The sequence below is a fragment of the Phyllostomus hastatus genome, unplaced genomic scaffold (assembly GCF_019186645.2).
Source record: "Phyllostomus hastatus isolate PE091 unplaced genomic scaffold, TTU_PhHast_1.1 phas_contig_150, whole genome shotgun sequence".
In the NCBI taxonomy this organism is placed as follows: Eukaryota; Metazoa; Chordata; class Mammalia; order Chiroptera; family Phyllostomidae; genus Phyllostomus; species Phyllostomus hastatus.
The window spans coordinates 36,278,992-36,305,061 of record NW_025333611.1 but is presented as its reverse complement, the minus strand read 5'-3'; the positions used below and the strand labels follow the sequence as shown (position 1 = coordinate 36,305,061).

The 26,070-nt window shown below is 50.9% G+C and overlaps 1 protein-coding gene across 1 annotated transcript; it reads left to right on the top strand.

The window, feature by feature from the left end:
- Window positions 1-3,630: 3,630 nt before the first annotated feature.
- On the top strand, window positions 3,631-18,495 carry LOC123813010 (H-2 class I histocompatibility antigen, Q10 alpha chain-like). The gene is made up of 8 exons (XM_045829993.1): window positions 3,631-3,858; window positions 7,628-7,735; window positions 13,057-13,343; window positions 14,321-14,555; window positions 16,678-16,953; window positions 17,066-17,164; window positions 17,464-17,496; window positions 17,752-18,495. Exons 1-8 carry the CDS (start codon window positions 3,732-3,734, stop codon window positions 17,769-17,771), a joined length of 1,185 nt encoding a protein of 394 aa, XP_045685949.1. The 5' UTR covers window positions 3,631-3,731; the 3' UTR covers window positions 17,772-18,495.
- Window positions 18,496-26,070: the final 7,575 nt, after the last annotated feature.

The window sequence follows — 26,070 nt, the reverse complement described above, 5'->3', positions numbered from 1 at the left end:
TGGCCCTGCTCCTTGTGTCTCATACCCCAGTTCAGATTTGTGGGGGTGAGGACATTGTATATTTTTAAATATTTCCTGGACACCCTGAGTTCTGGACCCCATTACAAATCCCTATCTGGAGGCCCCCCTGGCTGCACCCCATTATAATATATAAAAAAGGAAAACTCCAAGAGTGCAGATGCAGATTCTTTTATTTAGAATAAACATCTTTATTACAGTTTACACTCAACATTGTTTTATATCAGTTTCAGGCGCACAGCACAGTGGTCAGTCAGTCATTCACTTCACCAGGTGCCCCCCCCACCCCATGTTTCCAGCATCTGCCTGGCTCCACCCATAGTCATTACAATGTTATTGACTTTATTCTTTAAGCTCCACTTTACATTTCCATGAATATTTTGTAACCCCCGGTCTGTACTTCTTAATCCCTCCACTTTTTCACCTAGCCCCTCAACCCTCCTGGCAACCACCAGTCTGTTCTGCGTCTGAGTCTGTTTCAATTTTGTTCATTTACTTATTTTATTCTTTAGATTCCATATGTAAGTGGAATCCTATGGTACTTGTCTTTCTCTGTCTGACTTATTTCATTTAGCATAATACCCTTTAGCCCATCCCTGTTGTCACACAAATGGTAAGATTTCATTCTTTTTTATAGCTGAGTAATATTTCATTGTATAAATGTACCACAGCTTTTTTATCCACTCATCTACTGATAAGCCCTTGGGCTGCCTCCATATCTTGGCTATTGTATATAATGATGCAGTGAACATAGGGGTGCATGTGTCCTTTTGAATTAGTGTTTTGGGTTTCTTTGGCTATATTCCCAGAAGTGGAATAACTGGGTCATAAGGCAGTTCCATTTTTAATTTTTGAGGACCCTCCATACTGCTGTCTACAGTGGCTATACCAGTTCATGTTCACACCAGCAGTGCATGAGGGTTCCCTTTTCTCCACACCCTTGCCAACACTTGCTTGCCAACACTTGTTGATTTATTGATGATAGCCATTCTGACAGTTGCCAGGTGATATCTCATTGTGGTTTTAATTGACATAATTCTCTGATGATTAGTGATGTTGATCATCTTTCAGAATGTCTGTTGTCCATCTGTATGTCCTCTTTGGAGAAGTGTTTATTCAGGACCTCTGTCCATTTTTAAATTGGATTTTGGGGATTTTTTTTTTTTGGTGCATATGCCAGAATTCTAAAGACACTATTTTCGCATTTCTTCCATTTGCATTTTACTGAGAACCTAGAAATATGGAACTGGCCTAGATGTCCCCAGCCTTCTGAGTGGCCCTGGATGGCAGCTCTAGTGTCAGGGAGAGGAAAGGTTCCTCAGCCAGAAGACCAGGGTGTCCTTGCCAGGCCACTGCTGAATGTAGGGGCCTGTGTGTGTGGGGACTGGGCAGTCCGAGGTGGGCAGGCGCCCAGGCCCAGGCAGCGAGTCCCACACTGGTAGGTGAGTGGCAGCATGAGTCTGAGGATTCCCGGGAACTGGATTCCTGGGAGGCCTCCCATGCTCATGTCCTCTCTGTTGTCCCCGTGCTTTGGGTAGAGCCGCACCTGCACCTGTGGACACGCGTCCCTCCCTGGGCTGAGAAGAGAAGGCCCTGCACCCTGCTTGACCCAGAGCACAGCGAGGGGCAGGCCAGGACCGGAGAGTCCAGGGCGCAGAATGAGCACATAGTGCAGTTGCTCCCCATCCCTTCGCTTCTCTACTCGGAGGAGCTGATTTGTGGAAAGAGCCATCTTCTCTGCAAGAAAAGCCTTCAATGATAAAGGTGTAATGCGGTGCAGCCAGGGCCCCCTCAGATGAGGATTTGAAATGGGGTCTAGAACTCGGAGTGTCCAGGAATTATAAAATATAGGATATCCACCCTGGCTGGTGTGGCTCAGTGGATTGAGCACTGGACTGCAAAGCAAAGGGTCGCCTGTTCAATTGCCAGTCAGGGGCACATGCCTGGGTTGCAGGCCGGGTCCCCAGTAGGGGACATGCAAGAGGCAACCACATATTGATGTTTCTCTCCCTCTCCTTAAAAAAAAAATCATATATATCCTCACCCCTACAAGCCTGAATTGGGGGATGGGACACATGGAGCAGGGCCATTGAGTTATTTTGCATAGCAACAGTTGGCCAGCTTTATATCTGATATGCAAAAACAGTTATTTTACATATCTATAACTACTGGCTAGCTTCACATAGCTAGAAGTGAGTGTGAGGAGCAGCACCAAGGGCGGGGGTGGGGAGAACATGACCTTTCTCCAGCCAGGGAGCACTGACCTCAGACTTGCCTTTCAACAGGGAGCTGGCCTTTCTAAGAGGCCTTGGAGCTTTGAAAGGCTGTCTGTCCACCAGGGTTGCCAGGTCCCAGGCATGTCCCTTGCTATCTGGGGATGGGTTTGCTGCCATAAAGCAGCAGTTGGGGGAGTTCTGGACCTCATTACAAATCCTTCTTTTAGGGGCTCCCTGGCTGCACCCTCCTACAAAGCCACAGAATTTTTCAGCCAGTGTGATCATCAATCAGGGACAATTCACTCCAGTGACCACAGTTCTGAAAATCACCCCATCAGCATCCACTGCACATCAGCCACCACCCTCAAGCTGAATGAAAACACTCTCAACTCTGAAAATCCCCTAGTCCCTGTGGACTGTGATTCCCAAAACACTTTGTCAGGTCACCAGCTTGGCTCAGAGAGACTGTCTTGCAAACTCTCTGGTACTTAAGCACATAATAGATGAAGTTTTCCATCGCAGCTTTGGAGTGGCCCTTTCTTTCTTCAGCAAGTGGTTTTGACAACCAAATCAGGTCCCCTGAGAGTCCGGTTTCCCTGGGCTCTTTCTACAAAGGCTGAAATACATTGCAAAAGCCTGTGGAAGTCCTGACTTGTCTTTACTTGTCTTGAGTCTTTGTGGGCAGAGATCTGAGAGCTATATAATAATTCATTTTAACAACTTGACTTTGATGTTGAGCCTCCCCCACCCTGCTAGGAGCAGGTCCAGTATTCTGCACCTGGGCCCTTAGCCCTGAAAGGTAAGCTGTTCCACTGGGAAAGACCTGGGGATCTGAGAGTCCCAGATGCACCTACAGGAGGATTTAGCCTTCACCTCCCCATGGGACACACTGTGGAAGAATCGTGTGGATGTCTGGGCAGGAAATTGGTGAGAGTGGAGCCAGGGATGGGGGAGATTTGGCCAATGTCCCTGGAACACCCTCAGGCAATTGGGACAGGGCCTCCCATGAATTTTCAAAACAGGAGAAAACTGCCCAGCTGAAAACTGCTGTCCTGAACATGGGGTCCCTGGTCAGAATTCAGGGGGACTTATTTTCACTAAGCTCTAGCTGTAATATAGCCATTCTTCCTGTGATGAACGGAGTAGCAAAGCACAGTTGGATTAGCAGGACCGTGCCTTGGCCCAGACACCTGGCCTACTTCCCAAAAGACAGTGACATTGTTTAGCTCTACTGCAGTGAAGAAGTATATAAGCTATATTTCATAATTATCAACACGACTGATTTTCTTTCCTATCTGTCCTGTTTTTCTCCTTCCGAGGACCAGCAGAGGGTGTCATTGAGGAGCCCAGCGGGACTGGGGGCTTGGAGAGATCGGAAGGGCCCTGGGCGGGGCAAAGGCCAGACCAGGAAGCAGCTGAGCAGCCCTGGAAATGCAGAGCTTTCAGTGGCCTAGGACCCGGTTTGGGAGCTTTGACTCCAGGCCACTGGCCTCATAGATGAAGACGGTCTCTGCTGGGACCAGTGCCCGGAGGCAGCGTGCCAGTCTGGCGGCTGGGGTCCAGCGGAGCACAGCATGCCCGTTGCTGCTGCTCTTGTTGGAACTGGTGCTGGAGAGCACAGCAGGTGATTGGTGGCGGAGGGGCACAAATCGTGGGGCACAGTCACCATCACGCGCAAGCCGAGTGCGGTTGGGGGTGGAGGAAGGCGTTGGAGAGTGGCTGAGACTGCGGAGGCCGCCTTCGGGCTTGGGGCGGGGGGGGGTGGGGGGGGGGCATGGTGATTTGGAGAGCAGAATCTGTAGGGGACGCTGAGCCCTGGGCTAGGCAGGGATTCTGTTTGCCATCTGCCCCTGCAGCCCTCAGGTCGGAGTGAGAGGCCAGCAGGTGGGGACCGCACTAGGCTTCCGGGGGCCGGGTCCTCCAGGAAGGACCGGGACAGGCTCCTTGGAGACAGGGATCTGAGGGCGGCCGATAGGTCCTGTCCTCTAGCTCAGCCGGGCTCGGGCCCTTCGCGGTGGCTCTCCCTGGACCCACCTCAGCAAGGCTGTCTCAGACAGCAGGGGCCCCCCGTGGAATTTCCATTTTTTCCCAGTTTCAATTTTGCTTGCAGAGCTGGCTCGGCCTGACCTCATCCTGGATTCCCCACCCCTTGAAAGGGCACAGCCCATCGCGGCGCGCACAGTGCTTCTTTGCACGGGCAGAGAAGTGCACACCACCGTAGCAATAATAATAGCTGGGGTCCTTTATGCCAGCCGGTTATAAGATCTCCACTTACAAGAATCCATTTCCACTTTTCAGAACATCAATTTACCATCCACAGATTTAAAATATGGCCCAGAGCGGACACTAGGTGGCAGCACTGGGATGTGGGGTTGGAGTTCTTAAACCTTTCATGCCTTACATCTCACAAAGTTTTTAATACATAAAAAGAAATACATAGGAATACAAAGAAATCCAATTATGTTTCAAGAAACCTATTAAAAATTTAACCTAGAAATATAAATTTGTGAAATGTAATATATGTGCTTCTAAGTTACATTTATAATGCATAGCAGCAGGGCTAGCAACTCCCATTGCATGGAAGTAGTGAGGAGGGGAAAGCGTGTTCCCAGGTGTCTGCAACAGCTGTCACGGGATTCAGAAACACCTGTGGCTTGTATGGAACCAAAGTGCAGGTTCTGCTAACTCTGCTGTGCATTGTGCCTTCAATCCTCATGAGAGGAGAGGCTAAAAGTCAGCTAGAAGTCTGTGAAAACAAAGAGGTTCTTTTTCTCCCCGAGTCAAGGATCCAGAACTCGAGTTTTCAGGTTCACACAGCCTGGGGGGATTTGTGGACCCCAGGGTAAGAATGCCAGCCCCTCTTACAGCCCCTCCCTGGTGCACTGTGGGGCACACCTGTGGTTCATGTTGTGCGTGGTAGTCATGGTCATGGGTGTATGGCACAGGCCCTGTAGCCTGGTGGGGGCAAAGAATCAGGGCTGGCCCAAGGGGATGGGGCCCTAAGCCAAGGAGGCAGGAAGAAGTGGAGAAGTAACCTCATTTGTGAGCCAAACTGTAGGAGGGAGATGGCACATGGGAGGGACAAAGCCAGATGTCCCTGACAGGCCCCCTCACACTGTTCCTGGATGCCCGCCTTCCATTCAGGAGCTGAGGAGTGAGGAACTGGCTTTTAGGGGACAGATTTGTGAGTGCTGCAGCAGGCAGCGGAGCCTCATAGCACACTATACTGATTCAGTATATCTCCATGGTAAACATAGGAAAACTGAGGCTCAGAGATTATCTTGGCTACCTAAGGTCATACAAAGTCCCATTGGCTGGTTAGGATTTGGACCCCAGGAGGCTAGCTCTGGAGTCCATGCTGCCTCGGGGCAAGAGCCAAGGCAGAGCGTCGTGACCAGATGAGAGGCAAGAAGGCAGAAGTAATCAGTGGCCCTCGGGACCAAGACAGCTCGAGACAGAATAATTAAGGTGAGCAATTACAAAGCTGGCTACTAAGGCAAAGCTGGAGTTAGGGGTTATGGGGTGAGACCAGGATGCAGGAGCTCTTGGGTGTAGGCCTGAGCAGCTGGCTGGGTGTGCTGCTGGCACTGAGGTGGGAGCAGTGTGAAGGGCAGGCTCAGGGAGGAGGGACCTCAGAGGCTAGCGTGCCACGCTGAGAGGCATGCTCCTAAGGGGACTTGACGAGCTGGGACCTGAGACTTCCCGTGGTCTCCCTCTGCCCTTCCCTTCCTCCTCCTCAGGTGCTTCTGCAGGCCCTTCTCATTGTGCTTCCCCCACCCTTCCTTCCATGGCAGGCTCATGGACTCAAGGCCCCCTCCACACTGACCACAGTGGTGTCCTTTCCTGTCCGGACTAATTTGACGGATGCTTTGAATAGCAGCCCCTCACATCAGACATGATTCTAGGCACATTGCAATATTAACTTAGTTATAATGTTGCAATATTAACTTATAACTCTCACAACAATCCTATTATCCTCCACTTTATGATGGAGAAACTGAGGCATGAAGAGGTCATAGAGCCCCTTCTTTCCTCCCCAGACTCATCTTGAAATTTTTCATTCTGTCCTTGGCCTTAGTTTTCCTAGATTTCCTTAGTTTTCAGTCTTCTTCCGGGCATTTCTGCTTTGCTAATTCTTTTTGCCAAGAGCAATGGTTTTCAAACTTTAGAGTCACCTAAGAGTCACCTAGAAGGCTTGTGCACTGCAGAAAGCTGGGCCCCACTTCCCAAGTTTCTAACTCACTAGGGTTGGGACCTAAGAATGTAAGTTCTGCCCTGGCTGGTGTGGCTCAGTGGATTGAGCGCGGGCTGCAAACCAAAGTGTCGCAGGTTCATTTCCCAGTCAGGGTACATGCCTAGGTTGCAGGCCATAACCCCCAGGAACCGCACATTGATGTTTCTCTCTCTCTCTAAAAATAAATAAAATCTTTCAAAAAAAAAAAAAAAAACAATGTAAGTTCCCAGGTGATGCCGATGCAGCTGGTCCAGAGGATAATGCCTGAAGACTAGAATGTTCTTCCCTCCTCACCTACTCCACTAACTGGAAAATCACAGCTGGTGAGGTTTTCTCTGGGTCTCAGCCTACAAGACCCCTGACCCAGCACCCTCCTGTCCCCATGGCATTACCAGCACCTGGTACCTCCTGCACCCCACACTTATCAGCTCCTACTGGAGCTGGTTGTTTGTTTAATTGTACCCCTCCCTGCCAGACTTGACCTCCCTTGGGGCCATGTCTGCCTCAGGTCATTTCTGTCCCCACACCACCACCACCCCAAGCTGGCTCTGTGCCTGGTGAGTGGTAGGTGCTCAGTAGATGTTTTTCAGACCAGTGATACTGCAAGGGGAGAGGTCAGGGCTGGCAGTGCTGATGGGGTGCACATGTGGGCCAGGAGGTACAGCTTCCACCTGGCAGCACATGAACGGCACCTGGGAGCTTTCAAAACCTGCCAGTGTCCAGTGCCCCTCCCCACAGAACAACTAAATCCAAGGTTGTCAGAGCTGCTGGGTGATAATTGGGGGCAGAAGAGGGGCAGCCCAGCCTTGGCTTCCCCCGCCTCAACAGTCAGGACCCACCTTACAGGAAATGCAAGTAAAAGCACCATGCATCTGAACAATAAAAAAAAATTAAACAAACAAAAAAACCCCACCATGCATCAATACTTAAAAAGCTCGGGAAGCGCAACTGGCACTGAGGCCCAGCACTCCCCTTGTTGACTTTGCGCCTGCATACTGGGGAAGTTTCCAGCGACTCAAGGCCAGGCCCCAGGTCCCTCTTTGCTTCCAACATACCTCTCTAATTGCCATTCCATGCCCTCTCTCCCAGCAGACACGAGGGTGTATAGGATATTTGTGCCTGGAGGTTCATACTTCCCTTTTCCGTTTCCCCCTTGCAGAGAGCCCCTGGGCGCTGCCTGTGGTAGCTGATCGCCCAGCATCCTTCGCAAAGGTTGTGATGGCAGAACTGGCCAACCTGAAGCCAGAAAACAAGTCGTGGCCTGGAGGTAAGGTCCTGCCCGCCTGCTGGTCAGACAGGATGGCAGAGGCCAGGAGCCCTTGCTTGCAGGAGGGCCTTTCTGCAGTCTTGGAGTCTGTGGGCTGGCTCAGGGAATGGGGACTGTGCCAGGCTGGGGGACACAGAGGCCAGAGCCTTCCAAGGGTGCCTAGGGGGGCTGGGGGCTGGTCTCCAGAGAGCTGGTTCCTCATTTAGGCAGCTTTCTTCACCCACCTCCTTCCTTCCCAGGCCCACCTCTCCCCTCCTAACAGGATGGAGAGACTGAGAAGGTGATGTCTGGGGGCCCCCTGTACTTGTGCCTCACGTTCATTACCTCAGTGAATGTTCCAGTGCTGTGAGACTCCCACTGACAGTGGAGGAAGGCTTGCCTCCCTCAGGGCCACAAGCTAGAGAGCAGTGCCACGTGGATTGTGGTGAAGTAGGACAGAGGCAAAATCAGACTCCCGGGGTGGAGGGAGGGAAAGCACCAGGCACCTCCCTGCCCACCACAGTCAGAGGAAGATGGAGACTGCTTCAGGAGTGCAGGACTGCCCATTGAGGGGCTGGCCACATGGCCCAGTGACCAGGAAAGGACAGTGAGGAGCCGATGGCACAGGCAGGCCCTAAGGCAGCAATGGCGTGTAGCCACTTCCTTCGGCCATGTCGCACCAGGACCAAATTCCCCTGCACAGCTGCCATATGTCCCTCACTTTCCCATGCTGTGGCTCCATAGTGCCTGGCACTGACTACAGCCAGGCAGAGGTGGTACCTGAGACCACCAGAGCCAGCAAGGTGGCCTGATGATTGCTCCCACAGCTAATTTTGCCACACTCTGGGCTGGAGTCCAAGGCATGATGATCCCTCCTAGGCCCGGTGAGCACGTGGGAGTCTAGTCACAGCTCCAAATGTCTTCCTGAAGCAAAAGAGGGATGTAGGCAGTGAGTGAGGTCCCCCAAAGAGCAGGCTGGGCCCCCAGGACCATCTGGCAGGTGGAGCAGGCAGCAGTGGGATTTTCAGGGCAGGAGAGATGGCAGGCTCCTCACTGAGCACATGCAAGGCAGTACCTGGCAGTCGGTTGAGTAAAGGGCCACAGTCATGAGCTTGCCCTCAAAATGAGCCCCTGACTGCCGGGATGGGCACGCAATGCCGGGAGCAGGCCACGGTGCAGCAGTCCCGAGCAGAGAAGTCACAGCCAGGAACCAGAGCTCCGTGGTAGGGAGGGCCATTCCAGACACCATCTGCACACGCCTGAGAAGCCAGCATTCAGCCCCTCGCTTCGTCCCTAGTGCAGCACCACGTCACAGCGCCACTTTGTTCCCCTGTATTATCACAGCAGGCCCCAAACACCCCCTTGCCTCAGGACCTTTCTCCCTGCTGCAAGGCTCCTCCGAAACTTACATGCTTGGCTTTTCCTCAAAGTTTCCTGTATGGAAAGGCAATTCTATCTAAAATTTTAAACCCCTCCCCTAACATTTCATATACCTGCTTTATTGTTTTCCCTTCAGCACTTCCTTCTATCCAGCCTGTTGTACAGTTTATTCGTTTATCTTGCTTATCCTATATTCATGTAAGCTTGCTGAGAGCAGGTGCGTGGGGGCTGTTCTGCTTATGCCAGCATCCCCAGCACATTGGAGAGGGCCAGATACACAGTAGCTGGTCAGAGAAGTCCTTACTGAGTGGGACGTCCCCACTGGGCTGCCAGGGTGGGCAGGGTTCAGCCAGAAGTATGTTTACTAAAGGGTAGACGTGTGCCATCTGGCCCAGCTTTTGCTATAGTGAGCTTGGCAAGTGACTTTGCTTCTCTGTGGCTCAGGTTCCCCATCCGTTGTGGGTAGGTATAATAGTACCTGCCCAAGAAAGTTGTTACAAGGGTGAAATGAGCCAAACTTTTATAAGTACTTGGGACAGAGTTCAGTACCCAAGTGTTCTGTAAATTTAAAAAATAATACATCAATAAACTGTTCCTCGTTTTTAACCAAAAATAATTGGCCATTAAAGCAGCTAGCATTAATAAATACTGTAGTGCCCCCTTATCCATGAGGGACACATTCCACCATCCCCAGAGGATGCCCATAGCACTGATAGTACTGAACACTATGTATACTATGTTTTGCCTATACATGCTATCTATGCTAAAGTTTAATTTATAAACTAGGCAATCTCACAGGCCAAAGATTCGATCTTACCATAGATCTTAGCAACCTCAGCACACAATTTTTTTGTTTCCTTGAGTTGATAACTCTTACCTTTTCACTTAAAGGAAGCATGTTAAGGCTTCTCTTGGGCATATCCGAATCATCAGCATCACTGCTCTAGTGCTTTGGGGCCCTTATGCAGTAAAATAAAGGTCACTTGAGCACAAGCACTATGATATCCTGCAGCCAACCTGAGAGCTGAGAGGGCTACTAAGTGACTGGCAGACAATGATTTTATACAGCATGGCTCCGTCAGACGGAGGGGATGACTCACGTCCTGGGCAGGAGGAGTGGGATAGCTGGAGATTTCATCACACCACTCAGATGGCATGCAGTTTAAAACTTACAAATTGTTCATTTCTGGAAGTTTCCACTCAGTACTTTTGGACCGTGGTTGACTGCAGGTAACCCGCAGAGAGTAAGACCATGGAGAAGGGGAACTACCATAGTCACATTATTGAGTGAGCAGATTGTGCACCTGCCCCAGCAGGACAACCTGGTGCGTGTCACTCCCTTTCCAGTCAAGCCTGACTTTGGGATTACTTGCTTTTTGTCATCTTCCCATACCTGGGAATAGCATGTAAGCACCTTTGTGTCCTCTTTGCTTCCATGGTGGAATGCCAGGGTCCCTTCGCCCCACAGGATCCCTTCACCCCACACTCCCCACCCATCAGTCCTCAGTCTCGGTGGGGCTGACACTCTGGACTCACTGCAGCTGTCCAAGGATGGCCTTCCTTCTAGACTGTGTATATTCTTCTCTCTGTCTCAGGACAGCAGCCATGACCTTCAGGGCACACAGGTGTGAACTGGCTCCCAAACTCACAGGACGCAACAGGCTTTTTAGTTCAATAACGTGCGTATTCATTTCCTGTAGCTGCTGTAAGGGATGACTACAACCTGGTGGCTTAACACAAACACATTTATTCTCTTATAGTTCTAGAGCTCACAACTCCAAAACAGGCTTCACTATGGTGTGAGCAAGGCCGGCTCCCTACAGGGCTGGAAGGAAGAATCCAGTTTTCTCCCTTTCCAGCGTCTAGGGCTGCATTCCTTGGCTTGAGTGCTTCCTGATTTTTCTGTGCTCTACCTTCCTGTCACCTTGTCCTTTGATAGCTAGGAATCTCCCTCTGCCTCCCTTTTATAAGGACACATTTAGGGCCTCCCTAGGCAATTCAGGATAATGTCCCCATCTCAAGCACCTTTAACTACATCTACAGACTCCCTGTTACTGTAGAGGGCAACATACATGAGTTCCAGGGGTATCTGAGGCTGGTATTCAGCCCAGCACACTATGCTTCTGGACCAGAAACTCAAGGGCCTGAGATGCCCAACAGCCACTCAAGGACACAGGCTCTTTGTCCATCCCCATGCCCAGGGAGGCAGAGCTTCTGTGGCCTCTGTCCCTACCATGGCCTGTGTACAGTGTTCTCAGCCTCCAGTCCAGAAGCCCCATCACTGATTTTGACTCTGGTTTGCAAGGAAATCTGAGAGAGAAGCCAGCCATTTCCCAGAAGCCCTGCACCAGCCCAGGCCTCAATGTTAGCCTTTCACTCCAACACTCAACATTGACCCCTCACCTCCACAGGAAGCTCCTTCAGTTGGGAGAAGACAGTGCCCCTTTCCTGAGCTTAGAAGAAGGTGGCAGGTGTGGGGGAGAATCTGGCTCCCCTCTTCCTAGTGCATTTGCTTTTGGGGGCTATTCTGGGCTTCCCCTGGGCCTCAGTTACCTCATCTGCAAAATGGGGCCAATCACACCACTGTTCTAGGTTTAGCCTTAGGATAACAGAGACAGTGCTTTGGCGACAACCAGCTCAGGGCAGGGCACATAGGAGTAACTTCCAAATGGCAGCTGTGACTATTTTCACTGCCATTCTTTTTTGTCCATTTCAACAAAGGCAGGAAGTGTCCTATCTGCCAAGCACAATGTTCCCTCAGGCCTATGGGAACAGCAGTGAGTCAGATATGTTGCCCCACTCGTGAAACCCACGTCATTCTCAGGGCACGCAGAGACCCCTCTGAGGGATCTTGGAGCAGGATCGCAGGGCTTCCTAGAGGGAAGAGAGAAGCTGGCCCAGAGAAGAGAGAGGAGGCTGTGCTGAGGACAGAGGGAACCTGGGGGTGAGGGGGTGCTGGGCAGAGACTAACAGAACTGGGGGCTGGCAGCTCTGTGATGGGTTTGACTCAGCTTTCCATTTGTGTATTCAACACCCAGCACCTACTGTGTGCAGAAAGCTGTTCTAGGTGCTGAAAAAACAAGAGAACAATCCTTACAGGAATCCCTGCTCTTGGAGACTATCAATAAGATAAATAAGTAAAGAGCAGATTCTCCAGAAGGTGGTAATGTTCTGGAGAATAACTCAAAAGACCCAAGCGCTGGGGGGCGGGAAGTGGGGCATCGGGATGTGAGGGGTATAAATATTTCCATGGGTGGGTTAGGAAGGCCTGGCTAAGAATCAGGTGGCATTTGAGCAAAAACTTTAGAAGTTGGTTAAGGGAGTGCTGTGGCTATCCCTGAGAAAGGTAGGCTGTTTTTAAAGATACAGCACTTACTTTAATAGCTTGTGCTGGGACTGCCTGCTTCAATGGATTTCTCCTCCAGTGCACAGATGAATGGATGGATCAGTTGGTGCTTTGGAGACCAGGAGAGAGCAGACTGCGGCAGTGTCTAGACAAAGAGATCAACCCGCAGGGAGTCCAGGGGCCAGCCAGACCTGGGTCAAGCAAAGAATGCTGGCCAAACTTTCTAGGCTTCTCTGGGGAATGAACAATTCACGTAAATTAAGCTTCCCAACAAACAACTTTTTAAAAAATCACACCTTTTAAGTTGTGAGATGGGAAACCAGATGACCACACTTACTAGCTGACCAGCAAGGAGTGTAAAGTATGAGTAAGCAGGCCCTGCACGAGGAGCCAAGGGCTGCTTGGGAGTCAAGTCACAAGCCTGAGCACATGGATCTTGGCCTCGATGTTTGAGTGACTGATTAGTTAAACCATTCGGATGCCCTGTTTTTTGTAACTGAAATTGCCAGTTCTTGCTCTTGCTCAGGAGAGGGAAAGCTCTGGGTGTGCTTTCACCCCAACCCCCAGCTCGGAGCCTGGCAGTGTGTGTGAGCCTCAGTGGTCTGTGTTTCCACAGGGACGCACTCCCTCCACTACCACTACCTCACCCTGTCGGAGCCAGGCCCTGGCCTCCCCAGGTTTCTGGCTGTAGGCTACATGGACAACCAGCCCTTCCTGCAGTACGACAGTCGTGTGGGCAGGGCTGAGCCCCAGGCCCCATGGATGGCGTCCATGGACACCCAGTACTGGGAGACGGAGACCCAGAAGTACAGGGCCTGGGCAGAGGTGCAGCAGGTGAACTTGTGGAACGTGATGAGCTACTACAACCAGAGTGGCGGTGCGTCAGGCGGGCCCCCCACCCCTTCCTTCCATTAGGGAACAGTGGTTGCTCCATCCAGCCATCCAGCCTCTCCAAGGGTGCAGGTATGCTTCTGAGGCATGGCTCTTCCCAGTCCCCTCCCCCATAGCCAGGCAGGGGCCACAAGGGCCTTCAGCATCATCTGTGACTCCAGCAGCTGGCCCACAAGCCAGTGCAGGAAGTATCACAGGAACTGGGAGCTCACGATGCCTCTCCCATTGGCTCACCAGGGTTCCAGACCTTTCCCAGCCTCTCTTCACCCTCCCCAAATGCCTCAAATCACACCTACCCCTGGGCATATTCTGTGCCAGGGAAGGGAGGGAAGCCAGACAGACTTGAAATAGGCAGACAACACAGAGTAGGAGACAGAACCCAGGTGACGACCCCTGTTCTGCCTAGCATTAGCAAGGGACGGGAGCCTTTCTCTCAGCCTCAGCCTCCTTACTCAGCAACTGGAGCTCACACCCACTGTGGGGCTGTGTTCACACCCTGTGGAGGCAGCTTCTTCATACTGCTCCCTCCAGCTGTGCCCAGACTCCCAAATGACTAAAAGCCTCGGGGCCTCAAAGGCTCCAAAACTAGATGTAAAGGACCAAGAGTGGGAAGGGCTGTGCCTCAATCCAGGGCCCCTGGGATCAGTGTTAACAGCCAGGTGCGCTCTTCTAAAATTGTGTTACCATTGAGGGCATCTTACACCCATTAGTAACCGAATTTTCTCCTCACTAGCATAGAAAATACGGGTGTGTCTAATTGTAAACTCGAGTATTCTTCCCACAGGAGAGGCCCAGCCAGCTTCTCAGCCCTGGCTGCTCATAAAAATTACCTCAGGAGCATTTTTAAAATGCTGACATCCTGCCCCCCACACTTTGGAGGGCCCTGTGGGTGGTGGGCTCCTGGGCCCTGCGGCTCCCCCTCACCGCAGCCTGCTTGCCCATGCACAGGCATACACAGTGCCCAGCGCATGTTCGGCTGTGATATCTAGGAGGACAACTTCTCCAGCAGCTTCTGGCATTTCGGCTTTGATGGGCAGGATCATGTGTCCCTGGACTTGGAGACTCTGAGCTGGGTGTCAGCTGAGCCTGTGGCCATACAGACCAAGCGTGTGTTGGATTCAGAGCGCTGCTATGCTGAGTATGACAAGGCCTACCTGGAAAGCCTCTGCCTCACCTCTCTGTGCAGGTTTCTGGAGCTGGGAAGCCAGATCCTCACCCGGAGAGGTAAGGCCCAGCCTGTGGCCATGCAGAGGGTGACCTCATGCTCCCATTCTCCACAACTGTCCCATTTGACAGAGAAGCCTGGGGTGGGGTAAGCTGTGTCACCCTGGCTTAGGTAAGTCAGCCGAGGCCTCGGAAAATGGCCAATCACCAGGGCAGGAAGAGAGCCCAGACCTCAGGCCCTCACTCCAGGTGAGGTGGGTGAGAGTTCTAGAATCCCCTGTCCAAGTGTGGTCTTGGGGAATAACCCCCACCCCCAACTCAGCCGAATGTATATTTTTCAATTTTAAAGAAAGAGGATGACTTTTTTTTTAAATCTTCACCCAAGGACATGCTTATTGATTTTAGACAGAGGGGAAGAGACATTGATCGGTTGTCTCCCATACACACCCCAACCAAGGACCAAACCCGACGTGCCAACCAACCGAGCTGCACCGGCCAGGGCTCAGCCTCACTTGCTTTATCTGTAGACCTAGTGGGTTAAACTTGGTGGCTCATCAAGTCCTTTTGGGTTTTCACATCCTGTGGTTCTGCTCCGTGGGAAATGACTCCAGGCCCCAAGGCAGAGCATCCTTCACCGCTCCTAGACCACTGGGGACTTCCGGGGAAGCCGAGGCCCTTCATCCCCTGGCACACAAGCTCATAAACATGCTCCGCAGACCTGGGTGCATCCTAAGCTTCTCCTGACCCTGGCCAGCAGGAATGGAGATATAAAGGCTGGGATGGACACTGAGAAAGCTGGGTGCTTGGGGTGCAAGAGTGGAGGCCACAGGCTGCTAGAGGACGGGGCTGGTCAGGGCACGTGGCACACCATGGATGTCTGCTGACCAAGCAGTAGAGTGTTTATCAGCTGAGGGAATGGAGAGGATACTCCTCAGAGGAGGTCAGGACAAACTGTCAGGAAGAGAAGATGTGAGGGGGTATGAGAGCAGAGCTCAGTGGTTCAGAGCTTGGGTACTTGAGCACAGCCTCCAGATCCACATCCTGGCTCCAGAACTTGCTGACTGTGCAACCTTGGGCAAGTTAGTTGCCCTCTCTGTGCCTCAGTTTCCTCCCCAGTACAATGAGGAGGGTAATAATGGATGCCTCTCCATAGCACCGTATCATTAAACTCTAGACCAGGGGTTCTCCTATCTCCTTCACCCGGTCCCTGCTCGGGTTCTCCACAGAAACAGAAGCAACAGGATTTGTATTGTACGTATAGAGAGAGAAAGAGATGTGATGTAGGGAACTGGCTCACGTGATCACAGAGACTTGGCAGTTCCCAGATCCGCAATAGACAAGCTGGAGACCTGGGGGAGCCAATGGTGCAGTTCCAGTCCAGGTGTTGGCAGGTGCATGACCCAGGAAGAGGCCCATGTCCCAGCTCCAGCAATTGGGCAGGAGGCGTTCCCTCCCATTAGCCTCTCTGTCTTGTTCAGATCTCCAGCTGCTTTCCTGAGTCCACAGAGTCAAATGTGAATCTCACCCAGATGCACCCTCACCTCCCCAGAAAATTGTCCAAATGCCAGGACACACCCACGGCCCAGTCGAGGTGACACACAAAATGAACAGTCACACTTAGATTGCCTTACAGATCAACTCTGAGAGGAAGGATGGCTCCTTATCAGGCCCTGAGAGACAAGAGGCTTGTGGACAGGAGTCAGGCCAGCTTCAAACCCAGCTGTCCAGCTCCAGAGCCCATGCTCATAGCCGTGCTTGTTCTCAGGGGAGGGGAGGGGCAAGGAGCATCATTCCTGACTTCAGTTAACAGCCTCCCATCAGGCTCTGCTGTGTGCAGGTGGTTATGGGAAATTTGTCAAGTCTCTTAAGAAAACCCTAGGGTGTCTGTGGGAAGAAAGGGGGGTATCAGTATAGAACCCAACAGCCCCACCTAGGACTCCCTTGGAGGTAGGGGGGCAGGAAGTTACATCGCCACCATGGGAATTCCCAAAACAAGGCCCCTTGGGAACAGTTGGCAATGGTCATCCCTACCTCCAGTGTTGGTTGAGTGCCTCCCCAGGAGAGACCAGTCTCCATCTGTTCCCTGTCCTCCACCACGGAAGGTGCTGGAGGAGCCTGGATCAAGCAGGGAGTCAGGCGAGTGGCCACTCACCAGCCTTCCTCCCTCCACCTCTCTCTGCAGAGCCGCCCACAGTGCAGGTGACAAGGCACACAACCCAGGACAGGAGTGCCACACTGAGGTGCTGGGCCCTGGGCTTCTACCCGCAGGATATCTCCCTGAGCTGGTGGCTGGGAGAGGAGGAGCTGGCCCTGGAGACTGAGTACGTGGAGACATGCCCCAGCGGGGACGGCACCTACCAGACATGGGCTGCTGTACAGGAGCCAGCGGGGAAGGAGGCTGCATACACTTGCCGCGTGCAGCACTCTGGCCTGAATGACGTGCTCACCATGGCTTGGGGTGAGGCGCTGGGCTTAGCTGGGAGGGGGTAATGAGGGCAGGGATGGTCCCAGAGCCCTCAGAGATAGTCCCACGGTCTGGGGCAGTACCCCCTTTTCTCTGCCTTCCTTAGAACCACCCTCTAGTCAAGGACTTATTGCCATGGTTACCTGCCCCCTCCTCTTCTTGCTGGTGGTGGGAGTTGTGATCTTGACCAAGAGATACCTTCAAGGTAGGTGGAATGAGAACAAAGCGGGTGGCCCTCCAGCTGGTCCAGCCCACAGGGAGGAAGGTTCTGCTCCCATCCCTGCAGCTACATCTATTCTGGGAGCAGCACCTACTACTGAGGCCCTGCGCCCCACCCCACAGCCTTACCCCACCCTGATGCCCTGAGGATCCCACCATCAGGGGAGACTGCTGGGCTGACCTTTCAAAGGGCCCAGAGGGGTGAATGTGGGGAGGTGGAGACCCAGGCCCCCACCTCTACCCACCACTCACCTCATCTCTTGTTTTGTGTTCTCTTTCCCACAGGCAAGAATAAGGAACCTTATGAGCAAGCCCCAGGTGACTGTGGGGTGGGCGGGTTGGGGAGAGGAGGCCCCAGGTGTTCCCAAATGTGGCTGAGGTGCCATAGAACCCAAGGAGGAGGCAGGGCACTGGAGCAGGGGATTTCCCTGGCCTTGCCCCGCCCCCCTCACCAGCAGGCCTGGAACCAGGCACAGAGGGCATGGTGAAGGCACTCCTGGGAGCCACCACCTGGGTTTGGGTGGGGGGGGACCAGGAGCAAGTCAGGATCACCTTCCTCCTTCTTCCCTGCAGGTGGAGAGGAACCCCTATAATTCTCAAAGCCCAGTGAGAACAGCAGCTGCTCACCTGCTCTGCTGACAGAAGTTCACTGTCACAGACCAAGGACTTGTTCTGGGCGGTGTGTGGGGGCCTGGAAGCCCCCTGCACTGGCGGGCTGGCAGATGTTATCTGAACATATGGGGCCTACTCTGCCTCCCAAACTGAGCACTCCTCACCCTCATTACCCTCCTTAAAAGTGGTCTGTGCCACTAAGATGGCTTTGCCATCTTCCTGAAGTCCTTTCAAAAAATGTGACTGTTTCCTGTTTGGGGAGAGGGGAGGGGGCAGTAATAATTCCTCAGAGCTTTCACAATTGACAGTTTGTGGCACAACTTCATGTGCAGTGTGACTCTCACTGAAGCCTCTCAGGCACCCTGTGACACTCCCAACACAGGTGTGTGTGGTGTGGCTGCAGGTGAGTGTGGTGTGAGGGTGTCCTTGTATAGCTGAGAAGGAGCTTACAGGGACAGGTGCTCAGGGCAAGCTGTGGGAGGGGAAACAACCCAGTCCCTATTTTCCTGTCCTTTTCAATGGTTTGTGTTTTTACAATAAGTACATGTGGTTTTGCCATAACGTTCCCATGTTACGATGTAAGATGTCTAAACATAGAAGACTTCATTCCACTCACTATTCCATTTTATCCTTACATTTTAAAAGCTTCCCCCCACCCCCATATCTATCTTGGGAATAAAACAGTGCAAGAGTGTTGTTTAAAAAGCTTGCATTTTGTTGAATCTTTTATACCACCCAGAAAAAAAAGTTTAGGTTTAACTGTGAATGGTTACCACATCACCTGAATAAAGTTTTGCCTTCCAAAATTACCAGAAGTTTTATTCATTTTAGTTGTGATACTTCATTTTGAAAATTTAAATATCACTGGAAAAAGAATGTAAGATTTTTAGATATGAAAAGTAGAGGTATGGGTTACAAAAATGTTGAGAAAAACTAGTATATCCATACCCACCAGATGCCCACCTGTTTATTGAATGTCTTCCCTGCTAGGTCCAGCTGTTGACCGCTGTAACCCAAGTCAGACTGCTTGAACTAGCTCTTTACTCCTGTGGCTGTACCCAGGACCTCCTCTTCACAGACTTGCCACACATCTGAAATCCTCAGCTCCAATTGCTATGACCTTAGCTCTTAGACTTCTGGTGTAGTTAAATACACTCCAGTTATACCTGCCCTTTGGCTGGAGGCCACTGTTCCATAGACTCCTAATTTTTTCAGACGTTTTCCCATTTCTTCAGACACTTGGCTAGCCTTACTATTCTATTGAACCTGGACCTCATGATTAGTCTTGGCATGAAAAACTGATCCATGCTGTGGTCTAGACCAGAGTTTCTCAACTTCAGCACTAATGACATTTTGAGTGAGATCATTCTTTGGTGGTAGGGGGAGGGTTGTGCATTTTAGAATGCTTAGCAGTATCTCTGGAGTCTACCCACTAGCACCTGTCCACCAGTTGTGACAACAGATGTCACTAGACATTACCGGATGAGATGTCGGGGGAGGGAGGGGACAAGATAATCCCTGGTTGAGAACCACTCGTTTAGACTCAGGGAACCAGTCATATCCACACGTATGCCATTACCACACTCACTTAGGCCCTACAGCCAGTGCCTGGCATAGGTGTTCAAAAGTGTTCAGCGGAAGAACTACCTTACCTAGTTGGCACTTTATTAAATGTAGTCTTAACTTCAGTGGGTTAATTGATAGGACCCAGACTTCCCCCAGCTCTTAGCGTGTAGGTGGCATAGTCAGTAAACTTTCTTAAACATTCGAGCTGCCTATGTCACTGACAGTTGGAAGAATAGGACTATGACAAAGCAGAATATGAAATCAAGATCTAGAAATGATAATACAGATCACATTAGCCACTCAATTTCAGCAAGGGACAGTCTTTTTTTCATTTTTTTAATTATTATGCAGAACTAACACATTAGAAGGATCAGAGCCTGTGGGTGGCTCTGGGCTGGTACATATCAACAGCAGATGATAAAGTACTTCCTTAAAAGCTAAGAATGCCCTGCTATTGGCCATCAACCTCTGGCCACCATGCCATGCCTCCTAAAACTTTTATAGGACCTACAGATTTCAGGTTATTTCCCACCTTGAATCCCTGACCCTCTCTGAAAGCTATCCTTTAACAGTGAAGTTGTTATAAATATTTATTGACTGATAAAGTGGGATTACAAAGAGGGGGCATCAGGGATACTAATCCTCTACACCAGGTCTAAAAGTACTTTCTGTACTGATGGATGTGTTCTAAGTCTGTGCTCTCAGTACAATAGGTACCACTAGCTACATATGACTTTTGAGCTCTTGAAATGTAGCTAGTGCAACTCAGGAACTGAATTTTTAATTGTATTTAATTTGAATTGATTTTAAATAGCTATGCAGGGCTAGTCGCTATTGAATCATATTGAACTGTATAGTTCTATGGAAAGGCAGGTTGAATTCTGCTCCTTCCTAGGACCCTAAAGAGTAGCAGCGAGTCCAAAGAGGAGATGAAAAGAACTAAGACAACTTTTCCCAATCAGGAGAGGTAGGCTACAAGGTGGTATCTTTAGGTATAAAAGGAGAAAATATTAAAAAGAAGAAAATATATAAAAGAAGAAAAATATTTAAAGATTTTTTTAAAAATCTAACCAAAACCACCTTGAGGCAGTTTCACTTGTGGGGGATGCAACAAAGGAGAAACTAAGCTAAAAAAAATTGTACTGCCCCCCCATCCCCCAAAAAGCTGGGACTCGGTCCTCAAAATAGGAAGGATGTAAGCATAAATAAGGTTTTATTTGGTGCCTGACATTTTCAAAATGGGATGTGAGGTAAAACCTAGTCTTAAGCAGGTAAGTGGGTTCTTCCCTTTTTCATGTCACAGCAAATCCTGACAGAAGAAGATGAGGAGGTCTTGGAGTCCTAGAAGGGAAAGCAGTGATGGCAGTGGTAATGAGAGAAGCGAGAGGTGTAGGAGGAGCAGAGCTGAAGAAGACCATGAGAGCTAAAAGTGGTGATATATCACACTTTTAATGATAGTCTTGGCCAACAAACCAGAGAGTCCTCAGAGGTACAGCATGAGAAATCTGTGCTTGGAAAAAAATGGCTCTTCTCTGCTTGTGAAAAGTATAGCAACAAGGCTCCTGTTATCACACTTGCAAAGAAGGAAGGAATGGGCCTTTAAGTTAGCACTTTTCCCCCCACTTCTCACTCTCCCAAAGGGGGAAAATGGACACCTCAGGGATTTGTATTAAAGGGCAGGGAGAGCCTGGCTAGTGGGTTGAACGCTGGCCTATGAACCAAAAGGTTACTGCTTCAGTTCTCAGTCAGGGCACATGCCTGGGATGTGGGCCAGGTCCCCAGTTGGGATGTGCGAGAGGCAACTAATCAATGCATCCCTCCCACATCGATGTATCTCTCCCTCTCGTTCTCCCTCCCTCCCCATCTCTCTAAAAATAAATAAAATCTTTATAAAGAACAGGGAGGCTCCTTCCTCCATAGCTATCCTACCTACTGAGGTTCATACTTAGGCCTTGCTAACCTCTTCCATCATCCTGACCCACTTGGACCCAGAGTTAGTCTCAGCCTTCTGGTTGACAATTCCACTTGGCACCCGGCAGGGCCCACAAAGATAAAAGAGGATCCAGGTGGCCTGGAAGAGGCTTCCTGGAGGCTACATATCCCCTTTTTGTCTACTATTTCCTCCCTATACAGAATTCCCTCTCCCATACAGCAAAGGGTGGTCCTCAGCAGGCTCTGGCTTTGTGAGCCAAGAGAACTGTCTCCCCCTCAGCCCTCATATCTGTGGAAAGCTAATCAGCCTCAAGGTTCCATTTCAACACATTCTCCTGACCCTAGTCCATGTGAAATTCTCTTCGTGGTAAATAGCTCAGAAAAGGCACCTTGGGTCAGCTTTTATTTTCTCTACCACTGAATGCTGCTTTACATCCTTGCACAAGGCCAGAAACTTGCCTTTTCCCTGCATGTCTTACAGTCCTACCTGGACCATGCCCACTTCTACAGCTTCTGACTGCACATCAGCTAAGCATGCAAGTCCTGGGGACTCCCACAGTCTATCTCCCGGGGAAGAATGCCTTCAGGTCTGCCTTCTCAGGGACTGTTAGAACTCGGATTTCTGCCTAAGATGAACACCAAATCTTTATTAAAAAAAAAAAAATCCCATGTGATTTCTTGTAAGCTCTGTTCCTAGCATTGATTTAATGCCATATCCCCAACTCTCACTAGGAAGAATGGAACAGAACTTATAATTATACTCCTATATTTCCTTGTCACCAACCTTTTTGAGCTTAATTCTTTAGGCCCCAATCATTAAATAATTCCTATATACAGTCCAATTCTAGACTCTGGAATGAAGGCAGGTTAGGGAGGAGAGACTAGAAGAGATGTTCAACCCCTCACTCATAAGGCCCTTGATAAGTCCTCAGACCCTGCCTTTATAGGAGTCTCGTGACCCTACTAGAAACCCTCCTGTCAAGCTTTCAAACTCTTCTTGTTTCTAGTCTCACTCCAGCCTAGCCTCCAATGTGACAACAAATGCCTTTTACAAACTCAGGCCTAGGCAGGAAAGGGATGAGAAGCCTCCAGAAAAGTCCCTAGGTTTCAAGACAAAAATCTGAATTCCTTAGCAGTCAATTCCTTCTGGACTAGGGTTCCCTGCCCACCGTGGGTTTCATTCTCTCCTACGGTCCCTCTTAAAACCATCTCCCCCAAACTTTTGCATGCAAACCACTTGTGCACCTCCTTCCTGAAACATCCTTCCCTCCTGTTAACTATTTGTCCTTTACTAAGTCTGAGGCTGGCCGCCAAGATTAGAATCTTCCACATGCTGAACCCTTTACATTGTGCTGGGAATGCAATATGTGAGCAGAAACAGACCAGTCCCTGTCCTCAGAGCACTGAGAGGAGGGCCTCGAGATATTCAACAGCAAATAGAGCTAAATGCTGTGAAGGCCCAGCACACTATGAGGGTGTGAAATAAAGGAGCTTGACTGAGACCTGAGGTCACAGAATGTTTCCTTGAGGTGGCAACCTGAGCTGAGACCTTAAAAAAGCATAGATTTAACTAAGAAAAGGAAGGTAGGATAAGGGGACCTTCCTTTACCTCAGCACTGTGCCTACCACCTACAGTAGCTCTCACCTGAATGCTGGCAGGGAGGGCTGAAGGCCCCTGCTCCTTGGAGAAGAGATCTTGGGCCTCTGGCAAGAAGCCCAAGGGGCTCTTTCCAGCTGTACTAGCTGTGCAGGTACTACGGTCTCCCTCCAGAAAAGAACTGGTGAGGCAGACTTCCTTACAAGAACCTCTCCAATCTCGTCTCGAGATTCTTACCTTGTGTGGAATGGAGGTGGTACCCATGGAGACATGGGAGAGAGGGCAGCCCAGGGGCTCCAACAAGAAGTAAATGAGACCCCGATGAATTCTGCACTAGGAGTGGTGGGGCTCAGCCCAGCCTAGAACGGTTCTGCCTTTATGGGTGTTTGGGGTTGGGGGGAGCTCTGAAGACAGTCTGAATCTTCCCCAAAGGCCAGGTGGGGCCTCCAGCAAGCTTCCACCTCCAAGGGGCTAGAGAAAAGTTTACACTCTGGATGAGAAAAGAACTGAAGGCCATGCCTGGGCAGGTCGTAGGCTTGTTGGAGGCACAGCTGGATTCTCAGACACATGAGGGACATCATCCTGCAGGAAGAAGCTGAGCTCTCTTTGCTGATGAAGATTAGATCCACCAATTCCTGGTTAGGAGGAGTGAGGAGTCCAGGTGGGCCCTTGAACTGGGCCAGGTGGGAGCCGGTATGCCTAGTGGGGAGCCATGTGGTGCCTGAGGGAAGCAGGTGTGGGTGGGGCTCAACTCCATCCAGATCTGAGTGGGAAAGGATGCTTTAGCCCTGTCCCTGCTCCTAGCTACACTCAAAGTGGTCCTCAAGGTTGAGGAAATACCTCCCTTGGCTCAGGATCATCCTGCAGTGGCACTGTAGCCTACTGGCATCCCCTCTGAGGTGAGAGGTCAGGCAGTGGTTGGAGGAAAATTCCAAAGTGTAAAGCCCAAATCCTACAGGCTCTGGTTCTTCAGAAAGTCCACTGTATTCCATTTCTCCCCCTCCTCCATTGGCATCACCAGCTTGGATTTGGTGGACTCTAGGGCAAAGGCACCTACTGTGGTCACAGTCCAGCTCTCCAGATCAGGGGAGACACAGGGAGGTAGGGGGCTACCCTGCGGACTGCCACTTCTGAAAAAGGGCCTGACAGTGCAGAAAGGTCCCATCCTTGAGCATGCATTTAGTAACCTGGGAGGCTCATTTTAAACCTGGGCTCCTGGCCCTACCTCAGGGATACCAATTCCACAGGGATGCCCTGGTCAAAGTTCAAGAACCAAATAAGGTTTCTCAAGGGGGAAAACATAATGTGACTTCAGCTTTGATGTCTTTGGGGAGTGGAGATAGGAGGTGGAGGGGCAAGTGCTCTGGAGGGCAGAGGGGAAATTCTCTGCTGTGTACAGACTAAGCACATCCACAAACCCGGATACATGGAGTTGCTGGTCTGACCAGAGTCATGGGCAGCAGATGATATTTGGGTGGGTGAAAGCAGGGACTAGACCACAGGAGAAACAAAGCACGTGGGTTGGGGGGCAGTGCAGTGTTACAAAAGTGAAAGGGCAGTCAGTTGGGGGTGCAGATGGCTACCTAGGTGAGTCATCAAGCTGTGGAGAAGCACAGTCAGAACAGAGCCCTGAGGAAGGCAGGGGCGACTGCAAGACACCAGGAGAGCAGGTGCTCTCAAGGGAGAGATATCTGCACACCTGAGCAACCATAGCCCACAGCAGCTCTACCATTTCCCCTCACCTAACTTCTTTCCTTCCCAAAAGGCCATCCAGCACTCACTGCCAAAGGCCCTTCCCCAAGTCTGCGATGCCCCTTCACCTCCATCTCATTTTCTCCCTCAGCATCTCTAACATTCCAGCTTTCCCACCGACACATTTCCTCCCATATACCTTCCCTCCAACTGGGAAATTATTCCCTCCCTGTATCCACAGGAGTCCGTCTCTTGTCTTTGCTCCAATCAGCCCCAACATTCCTTCCCCCAGCCCCATCTAACTCCAAAAACCAGGCCCACTGCCCCAAGACCTAAAACAGAGCCTGGTCCCGAAGAGGTGCTCCTTGAGTGACTTGTGCGCATTTAATCTGCCAAGCATTGTTGTGGGTGCCATAATTTCCAATCTCACTTCACAGATTTGAAACTACAGATAACGCATGTTACAAAAAGAAAGGTAAATGCTTATGTGTAATTCTCCCTGAATTCTGCTTAGAAACGGCCGCCGTCATCCTGATGTGTGCCCCGCCCTTAATTGAGTGGAGTGCGGCCAGCACAGTCTCTCATCAGGGGTTTGCAAGACCCATTCACACGCCAAGCGGTTCAAAGGGAGGCCGGCAGGCAGCCAGGTAATCACATTGGACTGCTGACCTGTCCGGGGGCATGTCCTTCCGGGCCTTTCTGCCAGGTGTTTAGGCCTGGGGGCGGCTTTCGACCCGAGTTCCCACAGGTCAGGGGCCTTTCAATTTCTGCAACGGCTCTCCGCTCTCTAGCGGTGGCGGGAGCGGGTGGCAGTCCCCAGCCCACAGACCGCTTTCTGGTTCAGCCCGCGTTCCGGCTCCGTAACCAATTCTCGCCTTGGTCCGGCGTTGACTACGTACTTCTGGACTAAGAGTGCCGCAGCCCAAACCACCAGAACATAAACCTCTTCAGGGAAGAGCCGCTCCCCGCGCCTGGAAATAGTTTAGGGTTTACCAGTTCTCCTGAGACAGTTCATATTAAAAAATGTCCTGAGACAGTGTGGGGAGGGCTGGGATGGAGAGGAAGTGGTAGTGTGTGTGTGGGGGGGGGGGGGGAATGGAGACAGCTGTACTTGAACAATAAAAAAATGTAAAAAAATAAAAACGTGATACCTTATTTTTCCGTAGTGTCCACCATTAGCCTCTGAGCCACCAAGCTGATAGGGCGGGGCTATGCGGTCCTCAGGATTACTTACCTGGCACATTCCCTCTTCCGCTGCTTAGACCTCACGTCCCAGTGAACGTTCGAGGAGGCTTTTAAAACAGGGTAGTGTTGGTTTCACAATGTATTTGCACGCCCTACAAAATTATGCTGTGTTGTGAGGGAACTATGAGGTCTTGTCATTTCACCTCGTCCAATGCACTACATGGCACCGCCATCTTGGGCAGAATTGAATCATGGGGGCCACCATTTTACAAGGGAGGGCGGGTATTTCCGGTTCCGGCGGAGGCTCG